This window comes from Arctopsyche grandis, chromosome 1, assembly GCF_051622035.1.
Source record: "Arctopsyche grandis isolate Sample6627 chromosome 1, ASM5162203v2, whole genome shotgun sequence".
NCBI lineage: Eukaryota > Metazoa > Arthropoda > Insecta > Trichoptera > Hydropsychidae > Arctopsyche > Arctopsyche grandis.
In genome coordinates, this window is record NC_135355.1 from 12,515,412 (window position 1) to 12,533,038 (window position 17,627).

The following is a 17,627-nucleotide window of genomic DNA, read 5'->3' on the forward strand; positions in this document are numbered from 1 at the left end:
CACATGAAAATATCTTCTCAATTCAATAAGGCATAAAAATGCAATAGTACATTTTTATGCAAATAATATTATCATATGGTCTTTGGAAATGCACCATGAATTCAAAATATCATATTTGAGTTAGTTGCGCGAATATTTCATATTATTTTCTACGTATTCGTAGTTTACAAAAAAGTAATTAATATTCATTAAGGCACTATCGTTTTTGTTATGCTTGTAGCCCAGTGTAGTATATAAAGCTGTAAAGTGATACAAGATATCAAATCAGACGGACTCTCGACTGGAGGTAATTATAATTATTAGTAATTAGTCCAATGATTTGCATATTAATTTTGATAATTTGATCATATTAACTGTCATACTAAGTAAAAGCTTTTAAAATTAATTTCATTATTGCAGAATCAAAATGAAGATTTTATCGTTGTTCGTATTGTTATTTACTGTATATTCAGTAAATTCACAATGCACCCAAGCAAGTATCACGACGGCGAGTGGTCTCCATAAACCAGCAGGAAAAATTTGCCCAGGGGATCTCATTTTTGAAGATAACTTCAACAAACTTGACTTTTCCAAATGGCAACACGAGAACACACTGTCCGGATGAGGTGTAAGATATATTAAATAATATACACACAGCAATATGTATACCACAAAATAAATGAAATATAAAAATTTATACTTAATTATTACACTTTCACAGAACTGGGAGTTTCAATGGTACACGAATAACAGAACTAATAGTTACACCAAGAACGGACATCTTTACATCAGACCCACTCTATTAGCGGATCAAACTGGAGAGGGATTCTTAACATCAGGCACCTTAAGTTGTCATGGTGGAGCACCGGCTGACGAGTAATACAATATGATTCATAATTTTACAATAAAAATTATAATAAAATCTTATTATAATTACAAATACTTTTAAATCATTATCGTAAATTATAATTATATTATGTCAGATGTACAAATCCTGCGTTTTGGGGTTGCGAAAGAGCTGGAACTCCTACAAATATTATCAATCCAACCAAAAGCGCCAGACTACGTTCAGTAAACTCTTTCAGATTTAAATATGGCCGAGTCGAAATTTCAGCAAAAATGCCAGCTGGAGATTGGCTGTGGCCAGGTAATTATTTTTTTATTGTTTTCAATAATACTTGATATTTTTAAGTTGAACCTGTATAATTATCTCATAAAAATTCTGCTGAATAAAAACTTCTATTTGACTAATGAATGATAATATTTTTTCAGCAATATGGATGTTGCCGGCTAATAATGAATATGGAACATGGCCATCATCGGGAGAAATTGACTTGGTAGAATCACGAGGTAATAGAAATCTTGTATTAAACGGAGTCAATATTGGAACCCATCAAGTCGGCAGCACTTTGCATTATGGACCATACCCTGGACTTAACGGTTGGGCAAAAGCTCATTATCAAAAACAGCTTGCAGCAGGATATGACACAGTTTTCAAAAAATATCAAATGGAATGGACTCCAGGTTATATAATAAAGAGTTAAATTTTGTTATTTTTTTAACGTCTACAGACTTTTACAAATTTTTACTATCGTTTACAGACTACTTGAAATTTTCAATTGATAATGTTGAGATCGGAAGAATGACACCACCTGCAGGTGGTTTTTGGCAACATGGTAATTTCAACGGGTTGGCTCCGGGTACTGAAAATCCTTGGAGATTCGGAAGTAAAATGGCACCTTTCGATCAAGAGGTATTATTTTTTAATATGTTGAAGCAAATAAAATTTATTTCAAAACTTAATTGAAAGTTTGAACTAATAATTGTATTTTCAGTTCTATTTTATCATGAATTTGGCTGTCGGTGGTACAAACTACTTCCCAGATAACGCATCGAATCCTGGTGGCAAACCATGGAATAACAATTCTCCCACGGTAAAATTATACAATTATTAAAATACACCTGTAAAATATGTTCATTAGTGAAATAATCAAACTCAAACAAAATTATCATTCAGGCAATGAAAGATTTCTATGAAAAACGTGGAACTTGGTTGCCAACATGGAATCTTGGGGATGGTGGAGAAACTCGGTCCCTCCAAGTTGATTACGTTCGAGTATGGGCTCTGTAAAAGAAAATTTACTACACCTGTAATTTAATACATATGCTTTTATTCAATGTATTCCATAGATACCAATATGTATATAATTATAAAAATAAATAAAAATTAATCTTTATGATAAAACTTTGTATATGATGGTGGAGAATAAGCACTTGGAGGTGTGGTAAATGGAGGTGAATATAAAATTGTCTTTTTTTTATCAGAAAAAGGACTAGATATATCTCTAGAATAGTGATGTCGTTCTATGACCTGAAATAAAATATAAATCTATAATCAATGATCACTTTAAATTGAAACGAGATACAATAATTCACTTACCTTATCAAAAAATCTACTCAATTTCACAGCATTCGTGGATCCAGGTGCAAATGCACTATAAAATAATAGAAAAAAATTTATAAAGTACATATTTATAGGTATAATTGCAAAAATTTCATAGCGTTCAAGTGATTTCATGCTTATCATAAGTATGTATTTAAGATAGTTACCTCATATTATTAAGGCTTACATATATTTCGTCACCCCCACATTGCTCAGCGATACTACAAGGCGTTCGCTTTAAACGTTTCCGTAAATTATCATCTATTAAATCCCATTTAGTGCCGACCACAAATATTGGAATCTATAAATGAAAAAAATTGTTATTGATATAACTGAAATTAAAAAAAAAACTATATTATATAATATCAAACCTGCGTCGTTCCGACAAATTGTTCAGAGTCTAAACTGGAACTCGGTAATAAACCGTCACCATCAGTTGACAAAATTTCCGCGAGCCATCTTTGTAAATTTAACTGACTTTTGCGATTGGTCAAATCGTGAACGAGTATAATCCCTGAAACATGTGTAATTTACCAACTTCATACCTTTAAAACTCGAAAGTTATTAAAGTTTTAATATTAATGAACATATTTTATATACATATATACCGTGGGTTGACTGATAGAAAACTGATCTCGATTCTTTATGATGATTTGACCCACCAATGTCATACAGTTCTATGAAATATGTATTTTGTTCAGGAGTTCCTTGTTTATACGTGTGCAATTTAACCGACACAGAACACCCGATTGTCCATGTGAAAAATTTCATTCCAATTGATGATATTCTATCAGCCAAAGCTGTCTTTCCAACTCCTAAAACATTTGAACATAAATATATATACATACAAAGTGTACTACAATGTAGAATTTACATTGTAGATGAATCCAATAGGATTCAAAAGGTCTTCAGAAAACTGTTGTTAAACTCCTATGTCATTAATTTTCTATTTTCCAGTAATGTGTTATATGTACATATATTGGTTTTGAATTATTGGTAATGGAATATTGTTGAGAAAGGATAAAAAAGAGAGATCCTGAAGTCCTTGTTGAATGACCTATTTTCAATGGTACACATATATGATATGGTTTCAGTGAAAAAGCATAATTGCATGCATAGAAGTATACATTTCAAAACTTGCAAAATATGCAAAATAACTGTATTTAACACTATTTGAAAAAAAAGCTATTGTAGTCAGGGAAGATTTGTTGACCGGTGTCCCGGCCGATGGAAACACGTTTGAGTTTGAAAAAAGTCTCTTTATTGGTTCAGAATACAAGTTTAAGTGGCGTAGCGAGAATTTCAGGCACCCCCATATATTCATATTATTTCCTTACAGCAAAATAACTTTCCAAATTAATTATTCATACCATTTGTAAGTAGAAAAACTTTTTTTTCTGGACTTCGCATTGGCAAACACGACTATTTTGTTAAAATGTAATACAAATCATTGCTAATCCTTTTATTCGATGCTGTGACATATTTGACCTTAAGTAATTTTTAGCAAGTTTCAACTTGTGAACGAGCGCTGCGTAGTGGCTACAGTTACCGGAAGCGTGAGGAACAAGATGATTGAAATGACGAATTTAAAGTATAAAAATTACAAATGAAGAGCTTTGGCAAATTATGAACACTATCGATCTTCTTTATTTTTACAAGGTTTATTTTCTTTTAAGCACGAACTGAAATCAAGCACCTGATTAGGCAATGATTTGTCAAAGTCATTCACATATTAGATGGCTAGAGATTTGGCTTCACAATATACATATAGTGTTGTAAAATTCTAAGTAATAATCTTTTGGAGAATATTCTCGGGAATATTCTCCAAACCGAGAATATTCATCGTTAGAGCATCTGGAGGGTTTTTATACTAGTCCGTTGCAATTTGAAAAAATGGATAAATTCATGTGAACGTTAAGATGAGGGAAGACACGAATAAAGTTAATTGACTAATGCAAAAAACAAATTAATAATAATTTTTAACATTTTGCATTTCATATGTACAGACAGAAGGTAAGCAAATGTGACTTTTGAGCAGTAGGCGAAACACAACAGAAATGTTTCGCCTATTATATAGTTTGCGTTAAAAGATTTAAGGATTTTAGAAAAAATATTTTATTCTTAAATTTAAAAAAAAACTCAAAGCTTTATTTATAGATCTGGAAGCAAAAAAAAACTAACTGACATTTTAGTGTTAATGGTAATTTATTTACCAATTTTTATCGTTTCTAAACTTCATATTATGTAAACGTAAATGCAATTAGTGTTCCTTCTCGAGAATTTCTCGATAAAAATGCCAAATTGAGAATTCTCATTTCTCGAGAAATAATATTTATTTATATCCTGTTTCCGTTTCTCGAGAAATAATATTTATTTATATCCTGTTTCCGTTTCTCGAGAAATAATATAATAATTTTTAAATTTTTTTTTTACTATTAGATTATTCATGTGTAAGCGGTTTATATTACAAATACCGAGCGAAGCCTTATTTTGAAGACTAATTTGAAACTGAAATATTCACTTATCGAAACGCATCGAGAAACGGAAACGGGAACGGGAATTGCATGCGTTATTGTACGATGGAACTTTCAGGATGTATTGTATGCATGTCCAGGAAGCTTACTGTGAAAAAAATCGGCCAAAAACAGGAACGTAAACGGGAAAAACGGGAATGAGTGGCATTGCAACGCTAAAATTTCAAATGTTTTCGCGTCGCGACCAACGTGTTCGCTGCCTGCGTTTTCCCGACAAATGGGAACGGGAAAAGGAACGAGAACGGGAACGGGAATTGCATGCAATATTGTGGTGTTGCAACGCATGTGTCGGTAAATATGTATATAAATATGTGACGGATGACGGGCGCAGTATGGGGAACCAATTATTTTTGGTTGTGGCTATTTACAGGTACTATATCTGCTACTTATATGCTATTTGCAGGTACTATATCTGCGACAGGCGCAAAGCCTTCTGCGCATGCGCGTATACATCGCGTTGGCGATGCACAAAACGTAATTTGTAATCACTTCGTAATTTCTAAATTGTGCATCAATTTCTTTCCGAAACCAGTCGTTTCAATTTCTTTAACTTTATTACTTTATCTATGTACGTAGTAACAATAGATGAAGTTTTGTGATCATGCGAAAATTCGAACTCGTTTTTATTCGTGTTTCAATTCCTTTTTGAAACCACCCGTTGAAATCAACGGGCACAGCACTAGTTTATATATAGCACTAGTGTTGTACCCGATGAAATGTCATCGCATGGGTAGGCATATTAAGCTAAAAAAATAAAAGAAATGCGTCGGTCGTATGTTCGATCCGCACGCGGTCGAATTTTTTTCAAATACCTTTCAAAGATATTTAATTTAATATTTATATTAAATTGTTTAATATGAAAAAAAATGGTAAAAACTACCTACGTAACAACATATACATATATAATATAAAATACCAATAGAAAAAATAATTAATGAAATAAATTTTCAATAGATGGCGCTAAGTGCTCAGAGACTTGCCTAGAGGAAACATTGGTAGCAAACAGTATATATGTATTAAGTTTTTTTCTTTCGTTATTATATTCATACATTTTGTTGGCAGTGCTTTAGCTGTGACGTACATATATATGTCGAATCGAAATGACTATTATAGTACGGCGAGCGTTATCGCAGATACACACAGACAGAATATCGACATTATATATATATATATATATATATATATATATATATATATATATATATATATATATATATATATATATATATATATATATACATATATATATGATGTAACTTTATTTTAATTCGTCCATCAATTCCTTTCCGAAACCACCCGTTGAAATCAACGGGCACAACACGAATTCATTTGATAATGTTTGAAGAAAACCGACGTAGCCTTATCAGTGCGTAAATAAGCGTGTCACAACAGAGGATATACCGAGGCAAAATCGGACGCATCGCGAACGTTGACACACAATCCGCATTCAACTGTCAAAACAATGGTCGGGGGTGGGGGAGCGTGGCGATGAGGTTATGTTGGCGGCCCTACGTACGGCGAGTGCCAGCTAGCGTTAGCGGTACGTTCGCGTTAGCGGTACAGTGGCGGTTTTGTGACGGCTGATGACGGTGACGGTGACGGTGACGGTGACGGTGACGGCGACGGTGGATACCTGAGTCTCCGGCTACGAGGATTTTGACCCTCGACACTGCCCCGGACATCGTGCTGCTCTGCCCTCGGCCTCCGTGGCGCGGACACTCGCACCCGCCGCACCCGCACCCGCGCTCAGGTGAGCTACTAGCCCTCCCTCTCTAGTAGAGTACTACCGCTAGTCGTAATACAGATCACTGCTGTCACCCTACCCCTCCCCTCCCCCCCCCCCCCCACCTACCTCACCTCCCTCACTGGACCCTACATTTACAATTATGTATTCATTCATCGGTGGCGACTGCATTCATAAGATGAAAACATCGCGCTCTTCACATTTCGCATAGACGCGATCGGTGTCAACACACATAATCACGGCCATCGACGAATGCAATGCCTCGAAATTCACTTCTCAGCCAGTTACGTTGTTGAATTTACGTACAAACTTGTAAACCCCTTCACTTTTTATTTATCGGCGCTCCCCCTCCCTCTCTATAGTCTTATACATATTTCATTTCAGTGGGCAAACTCTAAATCCAGATTCTTATTGATCAAGTCTCGCTATGAAAGAACTTTTGTCAGAACATCTCAGCAGACCAATAAGAATAACTTATCTTTCTCTGTACTGCAAATAGCTTTAAAATGAGATATAATCGCGTTTCATTTTAAACTCGCGAGGTTCACTTCTACCCTGTGTAACGGAACATACGATGTATATCCGACCATTTTGTTGTATATATGTCTACTTTAAATATATGTTTTTTCTGTCTCCGTGACGAACCAGAATGTTAAATTACAGAAAATGCAGATATCGGAAGGCAAAGATCGAAAATCGAAAGATCTTAAGTCAAAAGATCAAAAAAAAGGGTGCATGGTAAACGGTACATACTCACTTAATTTGCGCGAGCAGGATACTACAGGAACAAGAGGAACAGGCTTTTCCTCCCGTATTAATGTGCGCGCGCAGAATACGGGAGGAAAAGCCTGTTCCTCTTGTTCCTGTTGTACCCTGCTCGCGCAAATTAAGTGAGTATGTACCGTTTACCATGCACCCTTTTTTTTTATCTTTCGATTTTCGATCTTTGCCTTCCGATATTTGTGTTTTCTGTAATTTAACATTCTGGCTCGTCACGTAGACCCATGTTTTTTGTGTATCCAAAGCCACTAACAAGCTAATAGAGCTGCAGCTCTAATGTTGCATGACTGAAAGCGTCGAATACTGCGTTCAACATCAGTGGTCAAACATTTGGTCGTAGTTGGCTCTTATTGGTATTCTTTTTGAATATAAGTGAACGTGAGTAATCAACGGAGTGGCAAAATGATGTCATATTGTTACGGCTGCGTATCAAAATACAACATTCAAATTGTACAAATGTAAAATATTTTAATTTTGATTAAAGAGGTGTCGAAATAGGGGGGGGGGGGAGGCGATCAAAAAACATCCACTCTACCCACTAACTGACCTACCTCTTACTACCTATTCCACAAGTGAATCCCGATTTTTTTAACGTTTTAATATGTAGTGTTAGTAGAATATAAATATTTAAAATTTAATATTTTCAATAAGAATAAAAAATATGGAAAATTCAGCGTTCACTTGTATGTATTCAGTAATTGTTACCGATGCGATGGCTTTAGTTGTTATATTGGGTAAACGGACTACTAGTCATATGTAAACCAGTCACGGGACAACCGGTCGCTCTAGATCGGTCACACGTGATCACCCGTCACACTAAAACTGGTCACGAGAAAACTGGTTGACCGATTTTAGGGTGTGACCAGTTTTAGTGTGATGGGTGATCACGTGTGACCGATCTAGAGCGACCGGTTGTCCCGTGACTGGTTTACATATGACTAGTAGTCCGTTTACCCAATATAACACCTAAAGCCACTTGTATTAATATTACATTTCTCTGATATTACCCCACCTCCCCCTAGTGAAATGAAAATGGTGAATTTTGATTGGTGATTGAACAGACATTGGATTCGTTGATAACGATAACGATTTCGCGGAAAAAAGCATTCGTCAGTCGTTGAGGTAAAGGCTGGGTGTTGCGTGTCGCGTGTCGCGTGTCGCGTGTCGCGTGTCGCGTGTGCGTGTTGCATGTTGCTGCCATTGCCATTGGTAATGGCAGCCGTGCGATCGATATGGGCACCGGCGATTGAGCAGTGAGCAGTGAGCAGTGAGCGGTGAGCGGTGAGCGGTGGCCGCCCCGAGATGACATGAGCGCCCTGGGGCGGCGCCTCGCCGCCATGTGGCTCCTGTGGGCAGGCGTGAGCGCCGAAGACCCCAACGGCTACTGCTCTGGCTACGGGGGCAAAATCTGCAGGCCGTACGTCAACGGCACCATCTGGTACAGCGTCGAACACGAAGACTCGGGCTGGAGAAACGAAAAGATCACAGAAGGGCTCTTCCACGAGATGGTGTCCGGACTGCATTCCGAGTGTCGGCAACCGGCCGAGAAGCTGCTCTGCGCCTACGCCTTCCCCAAGTGTGTCGTCCGGGATGGCCTGGCCCAAGCCTTACCTCTATGCTACGAAGACTGCATCGCAGTGCGCATGCAATTCTGCTACAACGACTGGGCTCTCATCGAGGACAACAAACAGAGGGGGGTCTTCTTTAAATCCAAAGGACATTTCGAATTGCCCGACTGCGACAAATTGCCCAAATATCAACCGCCTCCTGATGCTCCCACGTGTACTCACATAGGACTCACGACTATGCGTTTGGATCTAGTCACCACAGATTGTCGCAAAGGTAGCGGGCGGTATTATCAGGGTACGGTTAACGTGACTTCGGCCGGCCTCGCTTGCCAGCCGTGGAGCGCTCAGCAGCCGCACCAGCACGAGCGGCCTCCTCCAGTCTTCCCGGAATTGCAAAACGCCATCAACTACTGCAGGAATGCCGGAGGTGAAGAAACTGCACCGTGGTGCTACACCACAGACCCCGCCGTTCGTTGGCAACATTGCGATATACCTATGTGCGATAACACTTCCGATCCTCATTTCTCAAATGATTCGCATAAAATCCAAATGGAGACTTTCTTCACGCCTCTATTCATCTTCACCGTGTCTTCGTCTGTGCTGTTAGTATTCCTATTCGTGTTGTGCATTGCACTAGCGTGTCACTACCTGACCAAAAATAGATACTCGGTGACGGGGTCTGTGGTGCGACGCACCGACGTCAATATCGATCTCGATAAGCTGCCCAGCAATCTTGCTTACCATAGTACGGGTGCTCAACTAAATCCTAAATTAGAAAAGTTAGAGTTTCCCAGAAACAATATTATCTACATACGGGACCTCGGACAAGGTGCTTTCGGTCGGGTCTTTCAAGCGAAAGCACCTGGACTGATAGCTGATGAAGAATTTACACTAGTCGCTGTGAAAATGCTTAAAGACGAGGCGTCACAAGATTTGCAGGTGGACTTTGAGCGGGAAGCTTGCCTCTTAGCCGAGTTCGATCATCCGAACATTGTTAAATTACTGGGAGTCTGCGCTATAGGTAAACCAATGTGTTTGCTATTTGAATTCATGGGCAAAGGAGATTTGAACGAGTTTTTAAGGGCAAGCAGCACTGCCGACTATACTGCTCCGGTTCTCGAACCTAGAGAAGATTCGAAATTACTAAAAAGCATGCCACTATCGCACAGTGATTTATTAAACATCGCTCGACAGATAGCTAGTGGAATGGTATACTTGTCGGATCGCAAGTTCGTTCATCGTGATCTTGCAACTAGAAACTGCCTAATAAACGACGAGATGGTGGTGAAAATCGCCGACTTTGGACTATCGCACAAAATATACTTGCAAGATTATTACAAAGGCGACGAGCATGATGCTATACCGGTGAGATGGATGCCCTTAGAAAGTATATTATATAACAAGTACACTCTTGAGTCGGACGTTTGGGCTTACGGCGTGTGTCTGTGGGAGATCTTCTCTTTCGCTCTCCAACCATACTTCGGAATGACCCATGAAGAAGTGGTGCGCTTCTTGAAAGACGGCAATATGCTGGCTTGCCCCGATAATACGCCGAGGTGTGTTTACGATCTCATGCGCCAGTGCTGGAACCACCAGCCGGCCAACAGACCTAACTTTAGGGAAATCCAACAGTGTTTAGACAAATTGCAACACGAAATTCAATGGACACCTCGGGTTTCCTTTTCAAGTAGTCAACGCTGAATTGTAACTGAATCCAAGTGTTGAAAATTTGTTCGTTATTTATGCAACGTATGCTTTTCCTTTCCACCTTTAGTGTTATATTCCAATGGTTGTAAATTATGCTATAATTAATGTATTGTCTTAAAATGCATTTCAAACGTTTACATAAATGTATCTCTATACTTACATATAACTTATTGTTTAGTTGTCTAAGTACATATATGTATTTATTTTTGTAATGATTTTAAATGTACAGATCTGATATGTCAAGGACTTTTTATATATTATACCTAAAGTTATTGCACATTTATTTGTAATAATTGAATGGTAAAAGTATTAAACGGAAGTTGTGGTTTTTATATTATTATTTATTTACTTTAAGTGGAATTATATCTACACTCAAGTCATGTTCTGTGTCGCCGTTGCGATTATTCTTTTAAATTAAGTTTTGTGGACCAAATATAATCATGAGCATCTTTGTATTGTCAGCTTTATTTAAGTTTCCTAAAACAATATATTCATTTTACTTAGCATATATATATATATATATATATATATATATATATATATATATATATATATATATATATATATATATATATATATATATTATTATTATTATTATTATTTTTACATACATTCAAACCTAGTCAAGTAAATTTTTTTACAGTTGATACTTCACAGTGATCACTGCAAAAATACATATACATGTACATATGTGACATTCCTAATACATAGTGGTCCTCAGATACATCTTTCAATGTTTTATTATCTGTTTATTTTATATATAAACATACATCTAATTTAAACCTTGTTGTAATTGCATATAACTGAGGGTTTGATATATACATACATGTATAATATGTTAAATAAAAAGTATCATTTCATATTTGACACAACAGTGATTGTATCGCATTTGTATAACCATCATATTCCAAGTTTAATGTACAGTGTATATACATTTACATATTAATGTAGATTTTATAAGTATTTTTTAACAAAAAGACAGTAAGTAAGAAGACTGAGAAATGAACCGTCATATTGTGTATGTGGGCAATATTTTCCTTTTATTAAACCCAAGGTTGTTATTGTACTTATGATTTTTTGTTTTGTTTTTTTGTATATTTTTGAAAAAAGACATTTGTTACCATTAGCGTAATATTGAGTGTATAAAAGTTATTTGAATGTTTTATGTATTTTAAAAATACCAAACTGTTACATACGATATAGATTATTGACTATCCCAAATCAATAATCCTATTGTATTTCACACCCTGGCAAGAAAAGTAACACTCAAGTATCCTAAGTATCTGTTTTTTAACTAATATTATCGATAGATATGTAATTTTTAATTGAGTTTAAAAATTCAAATTGCTGTATTCTACAAAAAAAATTACATTAGAAATTTTTTTTAGTCATTGCTTTTTTTTTAGCTAAGGTTAATGAATACAACCCCGAGTTTATTTTTTAATTTACATATGTACAGCGAATTCTCATTTTTGATAATATCGACATACACTGAATGATTCATATTACAAAAAATAATACTCAACATTTGCCATTAAAATTTGGAGCATTTCTTCAAAGAACGTACAGTTCTTCTCATGATTGAATTAATTTCCAATATCTGGAATATAAAACAGTAAACTGCCTTTTTATCCATGTCTTGATTTAAGTATATTATGGTTTAACATCAGGTGATGATAGTTGCGTATATATAATGCAAAGTGCTTACCAAAATTACCAAAAAAAAACATGATTCAGTTATACATTTAGTACTAAACTCTGGTCTCATTAATTCTCAAATTCACATTGCAATGATGTAGTACATATTTTATTTTATACTTCATAACTAGGGTTGCCACCTCTACGGTTTTGACACAAAGTTTCTGGGTTTGAGCTAGTTGTATCCGGGCTCCGGGTTTTATTGTTATTATTATCACAGTGGTAAATCCGGAGAAATCATCGGATCAACGGAATTAATAATTCAACATTTAATTAATTTAAAAAAAAAAAATTTAGTTTTCATCAGCCGATCATGTGAACGAAGTGCTATGCCGCTTCTCTTTTCACGATATACGATTCCAAGGGGAGAAAGAGACTTGAGCATAATGAGTGAGTACTTCGTAAACACTCACCAAGCTCCGTCTCTTTCCACGGTATATGTACGATTCCGAGGGGAGAAAGAGGGACAGAACATGGTGTTAACAGCGAACACTTCGTACGCACGCACGAACTAGACAATTATTATATACGATAATTTATATGAATATGGGAAATATAATAATATAAATAAAACAGAATATGAGACACGGGTCTGAGGTGGCAACCCTAGTCATAAGTGATGTTGATACATGAATTGTCTTTATGTTGGAAAAATTACTGGTCTCACACATTTGAATGTTCACATAATTATACATACATCTGAAAGATATTACAAAATATATGTTACATTTTATTATAGCTATAAGTTTGTGTATATTTTTTGTCCTATTATAAATTTGTAAGAGCACAACGTATTGACACAGCACCAATTGAAAAGTTGCCAAATATAAGGACGCATTGTGTGACGCTTATTAAAATTGATGAATATTAGAAATAGTTTTTAGAAAGATTTACAAACGACATGTCTACAGCACTTGATAGTATTATTTTACAAAAATAAAGTGAATTAATTAAATAGACTTCACTAATAAATAGAGAAATTGAAACGGTTTTGTTACATCATCGAGACTTTGATTATTTGGTAATGCATTTTTCAAACACTTAAGTTGCATTTAAGTGATGTTTAATAAAATATTAATTATATGTAATATATAATTGTTCTATAAAGTTATCGATAAGGTTTTTAAATTTATGTACTGTAAATTATGAGAAAAAATTTCTACACATTATATGCATACAATCATAAGATTGTATTTTCTGTGTCATTTGCCAAATTGACAAATCACTTTATATGACGTCATTTTTCAGCGTATTTGTAGTCCAATACGTAACGCTATATTTTTATTATTTGTATTATTTGCTTACATTTTTAAAATGTATTGGTTGGAAATAATTGTAAGTTCTTTCTTTAAAATTTAATATAATTAATGTCAATTAGAGTTCATTTAAATTTTGTATTCCTTTGATATCAACTTGTAATGTGTAAAATATTGCAACATGTCCAGAACTGCTCAGAAATATACTCTGACGTATAAAAGTATATAATGTTGATTTTATTTCATTACAAAAATCATCACTTTTGCGCAGTCTGTGATATGTATGTGTAACAAATTACATACATTTATTTGTGAAAAAAACATATACTTGAGATATATCATTTCATGGCAATAACTACTAGAGTGGTGTGCATTTTTACAGATATGTAAATTAATTAACCCTATAATGTAATATTTGTTATTTGTCAAAATGTATAGGTGTCTAAAAGTATTTTTTTTATAATATATTTAATATTTTACATGATAAACTGTTTTTCATTGTCCCGATATTTTTATACTATAAATTCAAATTAAAATAGAATCTCTATTTTTAGGTGACTTAGTTTAATTTCACATTTTGCAGTAACTTCGAACATTCTGAATTTTCGTTGCGATGGCTGAGGAAAGAGTCGTCACTGAAGTGCCGAGTAGTCTCAAGCAACTGGCTCGACTAGTCGTTCGAGGATTCTACTCCATTGATGATGCACTCATAGTTGATATGCTTGTAAGAAATCCATGTAAGTTCATTTTTACTTTATCTACACATGTATATACGAAGTATCATAAGAAAATTCATACAGTGTTATATAATGGCAATGACGTTTGTTTCCCAGGTATGAAAGAAGATGATATATGTGAATTACTTAAATTTGAACGTAAAATGCTCAGAGCTAGAATAGCAACTCTAAAAAACGATAAATTTATTCAAGTTAGACTTAAAATGGAAACTGGTAAGACACTATGTATATTTGACAATTTTGGCTGAATTTCTGGTGTTATATAAAGTTATTAATTTTCCAAATCGGCTCATGTAGGTCCTGATGGCAAAGCACAAAAAGTCAATTATTATTTCATCAACTATAAGACATTTGTAAACGTTGTAAAATACAAATTAGATCTCATGAGAAAACGAATGGAAACTGAAGAAAGAGACGCAACCAGCAGAGCAAGTTTCAAATGCTTAAGTTGTGGTAAAACATTCACTGATTTAGAGGTTAGTATTATACATATCTGTATGCATACTGAATAAATATTTTGAACTCTTAAATAAATATTTGAATCACTGTAACTAAAAATCAGTGTCTGGTTTTTTTTATCATTTCAATTATATTTTTAGGCAGATCAACTTTTCGACTTTATGTCGCAAGAATTCCATTGCACATTTTGTAATCAGATTGTTGAAGAAGATCAATCTGCACTTCCAAAGAAGGATTCGCGACTTTTACTAGCCAAGTTTAATGAACAACTTGAACCATTGTACATATTGCTGCGAGAAGTCGAAGGCATTAAATTGGCACCTGAAATATTGGAACCCGAACCTGTTGATATTAATACAATTCGAGGGTATGCATATTTAAAATTCCCTTATACTTTTAATAAACATTTGTCGATATTTTGTAAATTAAATATTTTTGTAGCCTCATGCACAAACAACCTGGGTATGCTCAGGCTACTGGAAACGAAATATGGTCTGGTGAAGCTACCCGTCGCAGTGGCTTTGCTGCCGAAGAAACGCGTGTCGATATTAACATTGCAGGAAGTGGAACAGCTGGAAATGCACTTCAAGAATCACAACGTAAAGAAAGACCTGTTTGGTTGGTTGAAAGTACAATTGTTACAAATGATGCTCAGGTACTGAATTATATTTTTTCTTTTGAATTAATATTAAAACATTGAGTTTGAACATTCTTTATTAAACTATTTTCAGAATGATAGCAATCACTCTGCAGATGCTATATTAGAAAAAGCTGCATCGAATGCTACAAGTCAAAAATCTAATACTAAAGACAAAAATGATGATATTATGTCTGTCTTACTTGCGCATGAAAAACAAAACACTGGTTAGTAAATACAATATGTACTTAATTCATAAAAAAATTCAATTTAATCTATATATTTTTTTTTTGTGTATTAGGCAATAACGCTGCAAATGCCATCAAGGGCTCTTTAGGACAAGATAGTTCGGATTCAAGCGACGATGAAGTGAAAGATCCATTTAAACAAAAAGATGATATTGCAGCTATTGGTAAACTTGCGTTACTTACATACGAAATAGTTTCATGTATAGTTACATATAATGATACGAAATTAATAACAATTTTTCAGACGAAATTGACAGTGGCGATTCTGATTCTGATGACAATGCACCGATTGTCATGGTAAATGGTAAATCAATACCGATTACAAATATCTCTGATGATACGATAGCCATGATGACACCTACAGAAAAAGAGACATACATTCAAGTATATCAAGAATACTACAGTCATATGTATGATTAAAAGCTTATTCATAAGTACCTGTAGTAACAAAAAAATATTTTCATATTATTTTATGTGAATCATTTCAATGAATTCGACGAATACATGCGTATTAAATAAAAAAAACTTTTAATCTTTGCCTTTTGCTTTCCTGTTCCTTTATTTTCACATTACAATTTTTTTCTTTAGATGACTCATCTCGGCTAAACATATGTATGTACATACATTTATGCTTAATTCATTACAGACTGCCCGAATATTCCGAAAACTAAAACCGAGCATGCTAATTTTTTACAAAGTAACAGTAAAATAAGAAGAGGCTAGTAAAAAAAATAATGGGTTTTGTAAAATAACCCTTTCCACTCGTATGTCGAGCTGGGCTCGAAATCACTGCGAGCTCTACACAAACTACAAATCCATTTTTTTTAAATAAACCATGAGTGAAAATTATATTTTTTTAGTATTCCAAATCAATTAGTGTATCCGTTTTATATTTTTTTTAGAGTTTAAAGATACAGTGTTCAAATCCAAACGATATTTTTATTTTCAAAAATAACTATTTTTAAGTGGTCAAAATATTCAATTTTCCTGGAATTATTTTCAAACTCTCTTTAAAGTAAAACTGTCGTTTGGGGTATTTTAATTATATTGTGTGTACTTTTAAGACTGAAAGGCTTGTATATAAATTTTCAGCCTCATAACCAGAGTTCGGTGCTCCGCTCGAAATAAAGGTTACTTTAAGAGAGCTTAACTGGTATTTATGCATCTCACAATATTATAAAATATTATTTGTTTCGCGGAAGATTTCCCTTTGCAAAGAAAATAATTATAAAGAATAAGTACGCGGGCCCATTTGCAACCTCAAGATTAGAGGTAGGACCGGAAGCGTCCTGTTTATTGTTCAATTGTTGTAAAAAAGGTTCAGCAAACCTTTAACAATGCATTTACAACATTTGAACAATAAACGGCCCCCTCAGGGTCCGGGCTTTACTCAAGATTATGTATATGTATATACCTATGTACCGTTTACCATGCACCATTTGTTTTTGATCTTTCGATCTTTTTTTTTAATTATGTGAATAAATTAAGCCGATTCGTATTGCACTCAAAATTCATTCGCGCGTCTTTACGACTACTCACCTAGTTAAATGCAAAATACAGATTTTTTTACAAATTAAGAAAAATGCGCCAGACTCATATCTAGAGGTAGGATAGCCAAGGTGCCGCTCATTGTTCCATTGTTGTAAAAAAGGTTCGGCAAACCTTTAACAATGCATTTACAACATTTGAACAATACCTGGCACCTTCTGGGTCCGGGCTTTACTCATATCTGTCTAGAGCAGCGGTTTCCAAACTGGGAGGCGCGCCTCCCAGGGGAGGCGCGGACTATTGCCAGGGGAGGCACCAAAACTTTCTAATAATAAAATAATTTTCATAC

General features: G+C 34.8%; 4 protein-coding genes across 5 annotated transcripts; 3 read left to right on the forward strand and 1 right to left on the reverse strand.

Moving 5' to 3' along the window:
- The first annotated feature begins 88 nt into the window (after positions 1–88).
- On the forward strand, positions 89–2,191 carry LOC143916849 (beta-1,3-glucan-binding protein-like). Its single transcript, XM_077438101.1, has 11 exons — positions 89–119; positions 164–174; positions 269–286; positions 400–423; positions 474–605; positions 701–855; positions 996–1,126; positions 1,252–1,503; positions 1,581–1,732; positions 1,815–1,913; positions 1,997–2,191. The coding sequence occupies exons 1-11, from the start codon at positions 89–91 to the stop codon at positions 2,108–2,110; spliced, it is 1,119 nt and encodes a 372-aa protein (XP_077294227.1). The 3' UTR covers positions 2,111–2,191.
- On the reverse strand, positions 1,724–6,823 carry LOC143919366 (rab-like protein 3). Its single transcript, XM_077441668.1, has 6 exons — positions 6,590–6,823; positions 3,031–3,237; positions 2,794–2,936; positions 2,590–2,723; positions 2,420–2,474; positions 1,724–2,350 (listed from the first exon to the last, which is right to left on the reverse strand). The coding sequence occupies exons 1-6, from the start codon at positions 6,636–6,638 to the stop codon at positions 2,207–2,209; spliced, it is 732 nt and encodes a 243-aa protein (XP_077297794.1). The 5' UTR covers positions 6,639–6,823; the 3' UTR covers positions 1,724–2,206.
- On the forward strand, positions 6,298–16,327 carry TfIIEalpha (transcription factor IIEalpha). 2 transcript variants are annotated; one of them, XM_077441644.1, is made up of 9 exons: positions 6,298–6,706; positions 14,293–14,446; positions 14,543–14,659; positions 14,744–14,922; positions 15,046–15,272; positions 15,347–15,560; positions 15,637–15,769; positions 15,844–15,954; positions 16,035–16,327. In XM_077441644.1, the coding sequence occupies exons 2-9, from the start codon at positions 14,323–14,325 to the stop codon at positions 16,208–16,210; spliced, it is 1,281 nt and encodes a 426-aa protein (XP_077297770.1). In that variant the 5' UTR covers positions 6,298–6,706; positions 14,293–14,322; the 3' UTR covers positions 16,211–16,327. The 2 variants fall into 2 exon arrangements, with proteins under 2 accessions (XP_077297770.1, XP_077297781.1); XM_077441655.1 differs by lacking the exon at positions 6,298–6,706 and having other exon boundaries at positions 14,278–14,446.
- Nrk (Neurospecific receptor kinase) lies at positions 8,818–10,803 on the forward strand. The gene has a single exon (XM_077438115.1). The coding sequence runs from the start codon at positions 8,818–8,820 to the stop codon at positions 10,747–10,749; it is 1,932 nt and encodes a 643-aa protein (XP_077294241.1). The 3' UTR covers positions 10,750–10,803.
- Positions 16,328–17,627: the final 1,300 nt, after the last annotated feature.

What these genes read in the sequence shown, in the direction of transcription:
- TfIIEalpha (XM_077441644.1), top strand. Translation starts at nt 14,323, where the DNA reads ATGGCTGAGGAAAGAGTCGTCACTGAAGTGCCGAGTAGTCTCAAGCAA. An exon ending in TATGCTTGTAAGAAATCCAT is followed by an intron (nt 14,447 to 14,542) that starts GTAAGTTCATTT and finishes TTTGTTTCCCAG; the next exon opens with GTATGAAAGAAGATGATATA. An exon ending in TTGTTACAAATGATGCTCAG is followed by an intron (nt 15,561 to 15,636) that starts GTACTGAATTAT and finishes AACTATTTTCAG; the next exon opens with AATGATAGCAATCACTCTGC.
- Nrk (XM_077438115.1), top strand. Translation starts at nt 8,818, where the DNA reads ATGTGGCTCCTGTGGGCAGGCGTGAGCGCCGAAGACCCCAACGGCTAC.
- LOC143919366 (XM_077441668.1), bottom strand. Translation starts at nt 6,638, where the DNA reads ATGTCCGGGGCAGTGTCGAGGGTCAAAATCCTCGTAGCCGGAGACTCA. An exon ending in CCTCGTAGCCGGAGACTCAG is followed by an intron (nt 3,238 to 6,589) that starts GTATCCACCGTC and finishes CAAATGTTTTAG; the next exon opens with GAGTTGGAAAGACAGCTTTG. An exon ending in TGAGTAGATTTTTTGATAAG is followed by an intron (nt 2,351 to 2,419) that starts GTAAGTGAATTA and finishes ATTTTATTTCAG; the next exon opens with GTCATAGAACGACATCACTA.
- LOC143916849 (XM_077438101.1), top strand. Translation starts at nt 89, where the DNA reads ATGCACCATGAATTCAAAATATCATATTTGA. An exon ending in GGTGGAGCACCGGCTGACGA is followed by an intron (nt 856 to 995) that starts GTAATACAATAT and finishes GGGTTGCGAAAG; the next exon opens with AGCTGGAACTCCTACAAATA. An exon ending in TGGCACCTTTCGATCAAGAG is followed by an intron (nt 1,733 to 1,814) that starts GTATTATTTTTT and finishes TTGTATTTTCAG; the next exon opens with TTCTATTTTATCATGAATTT.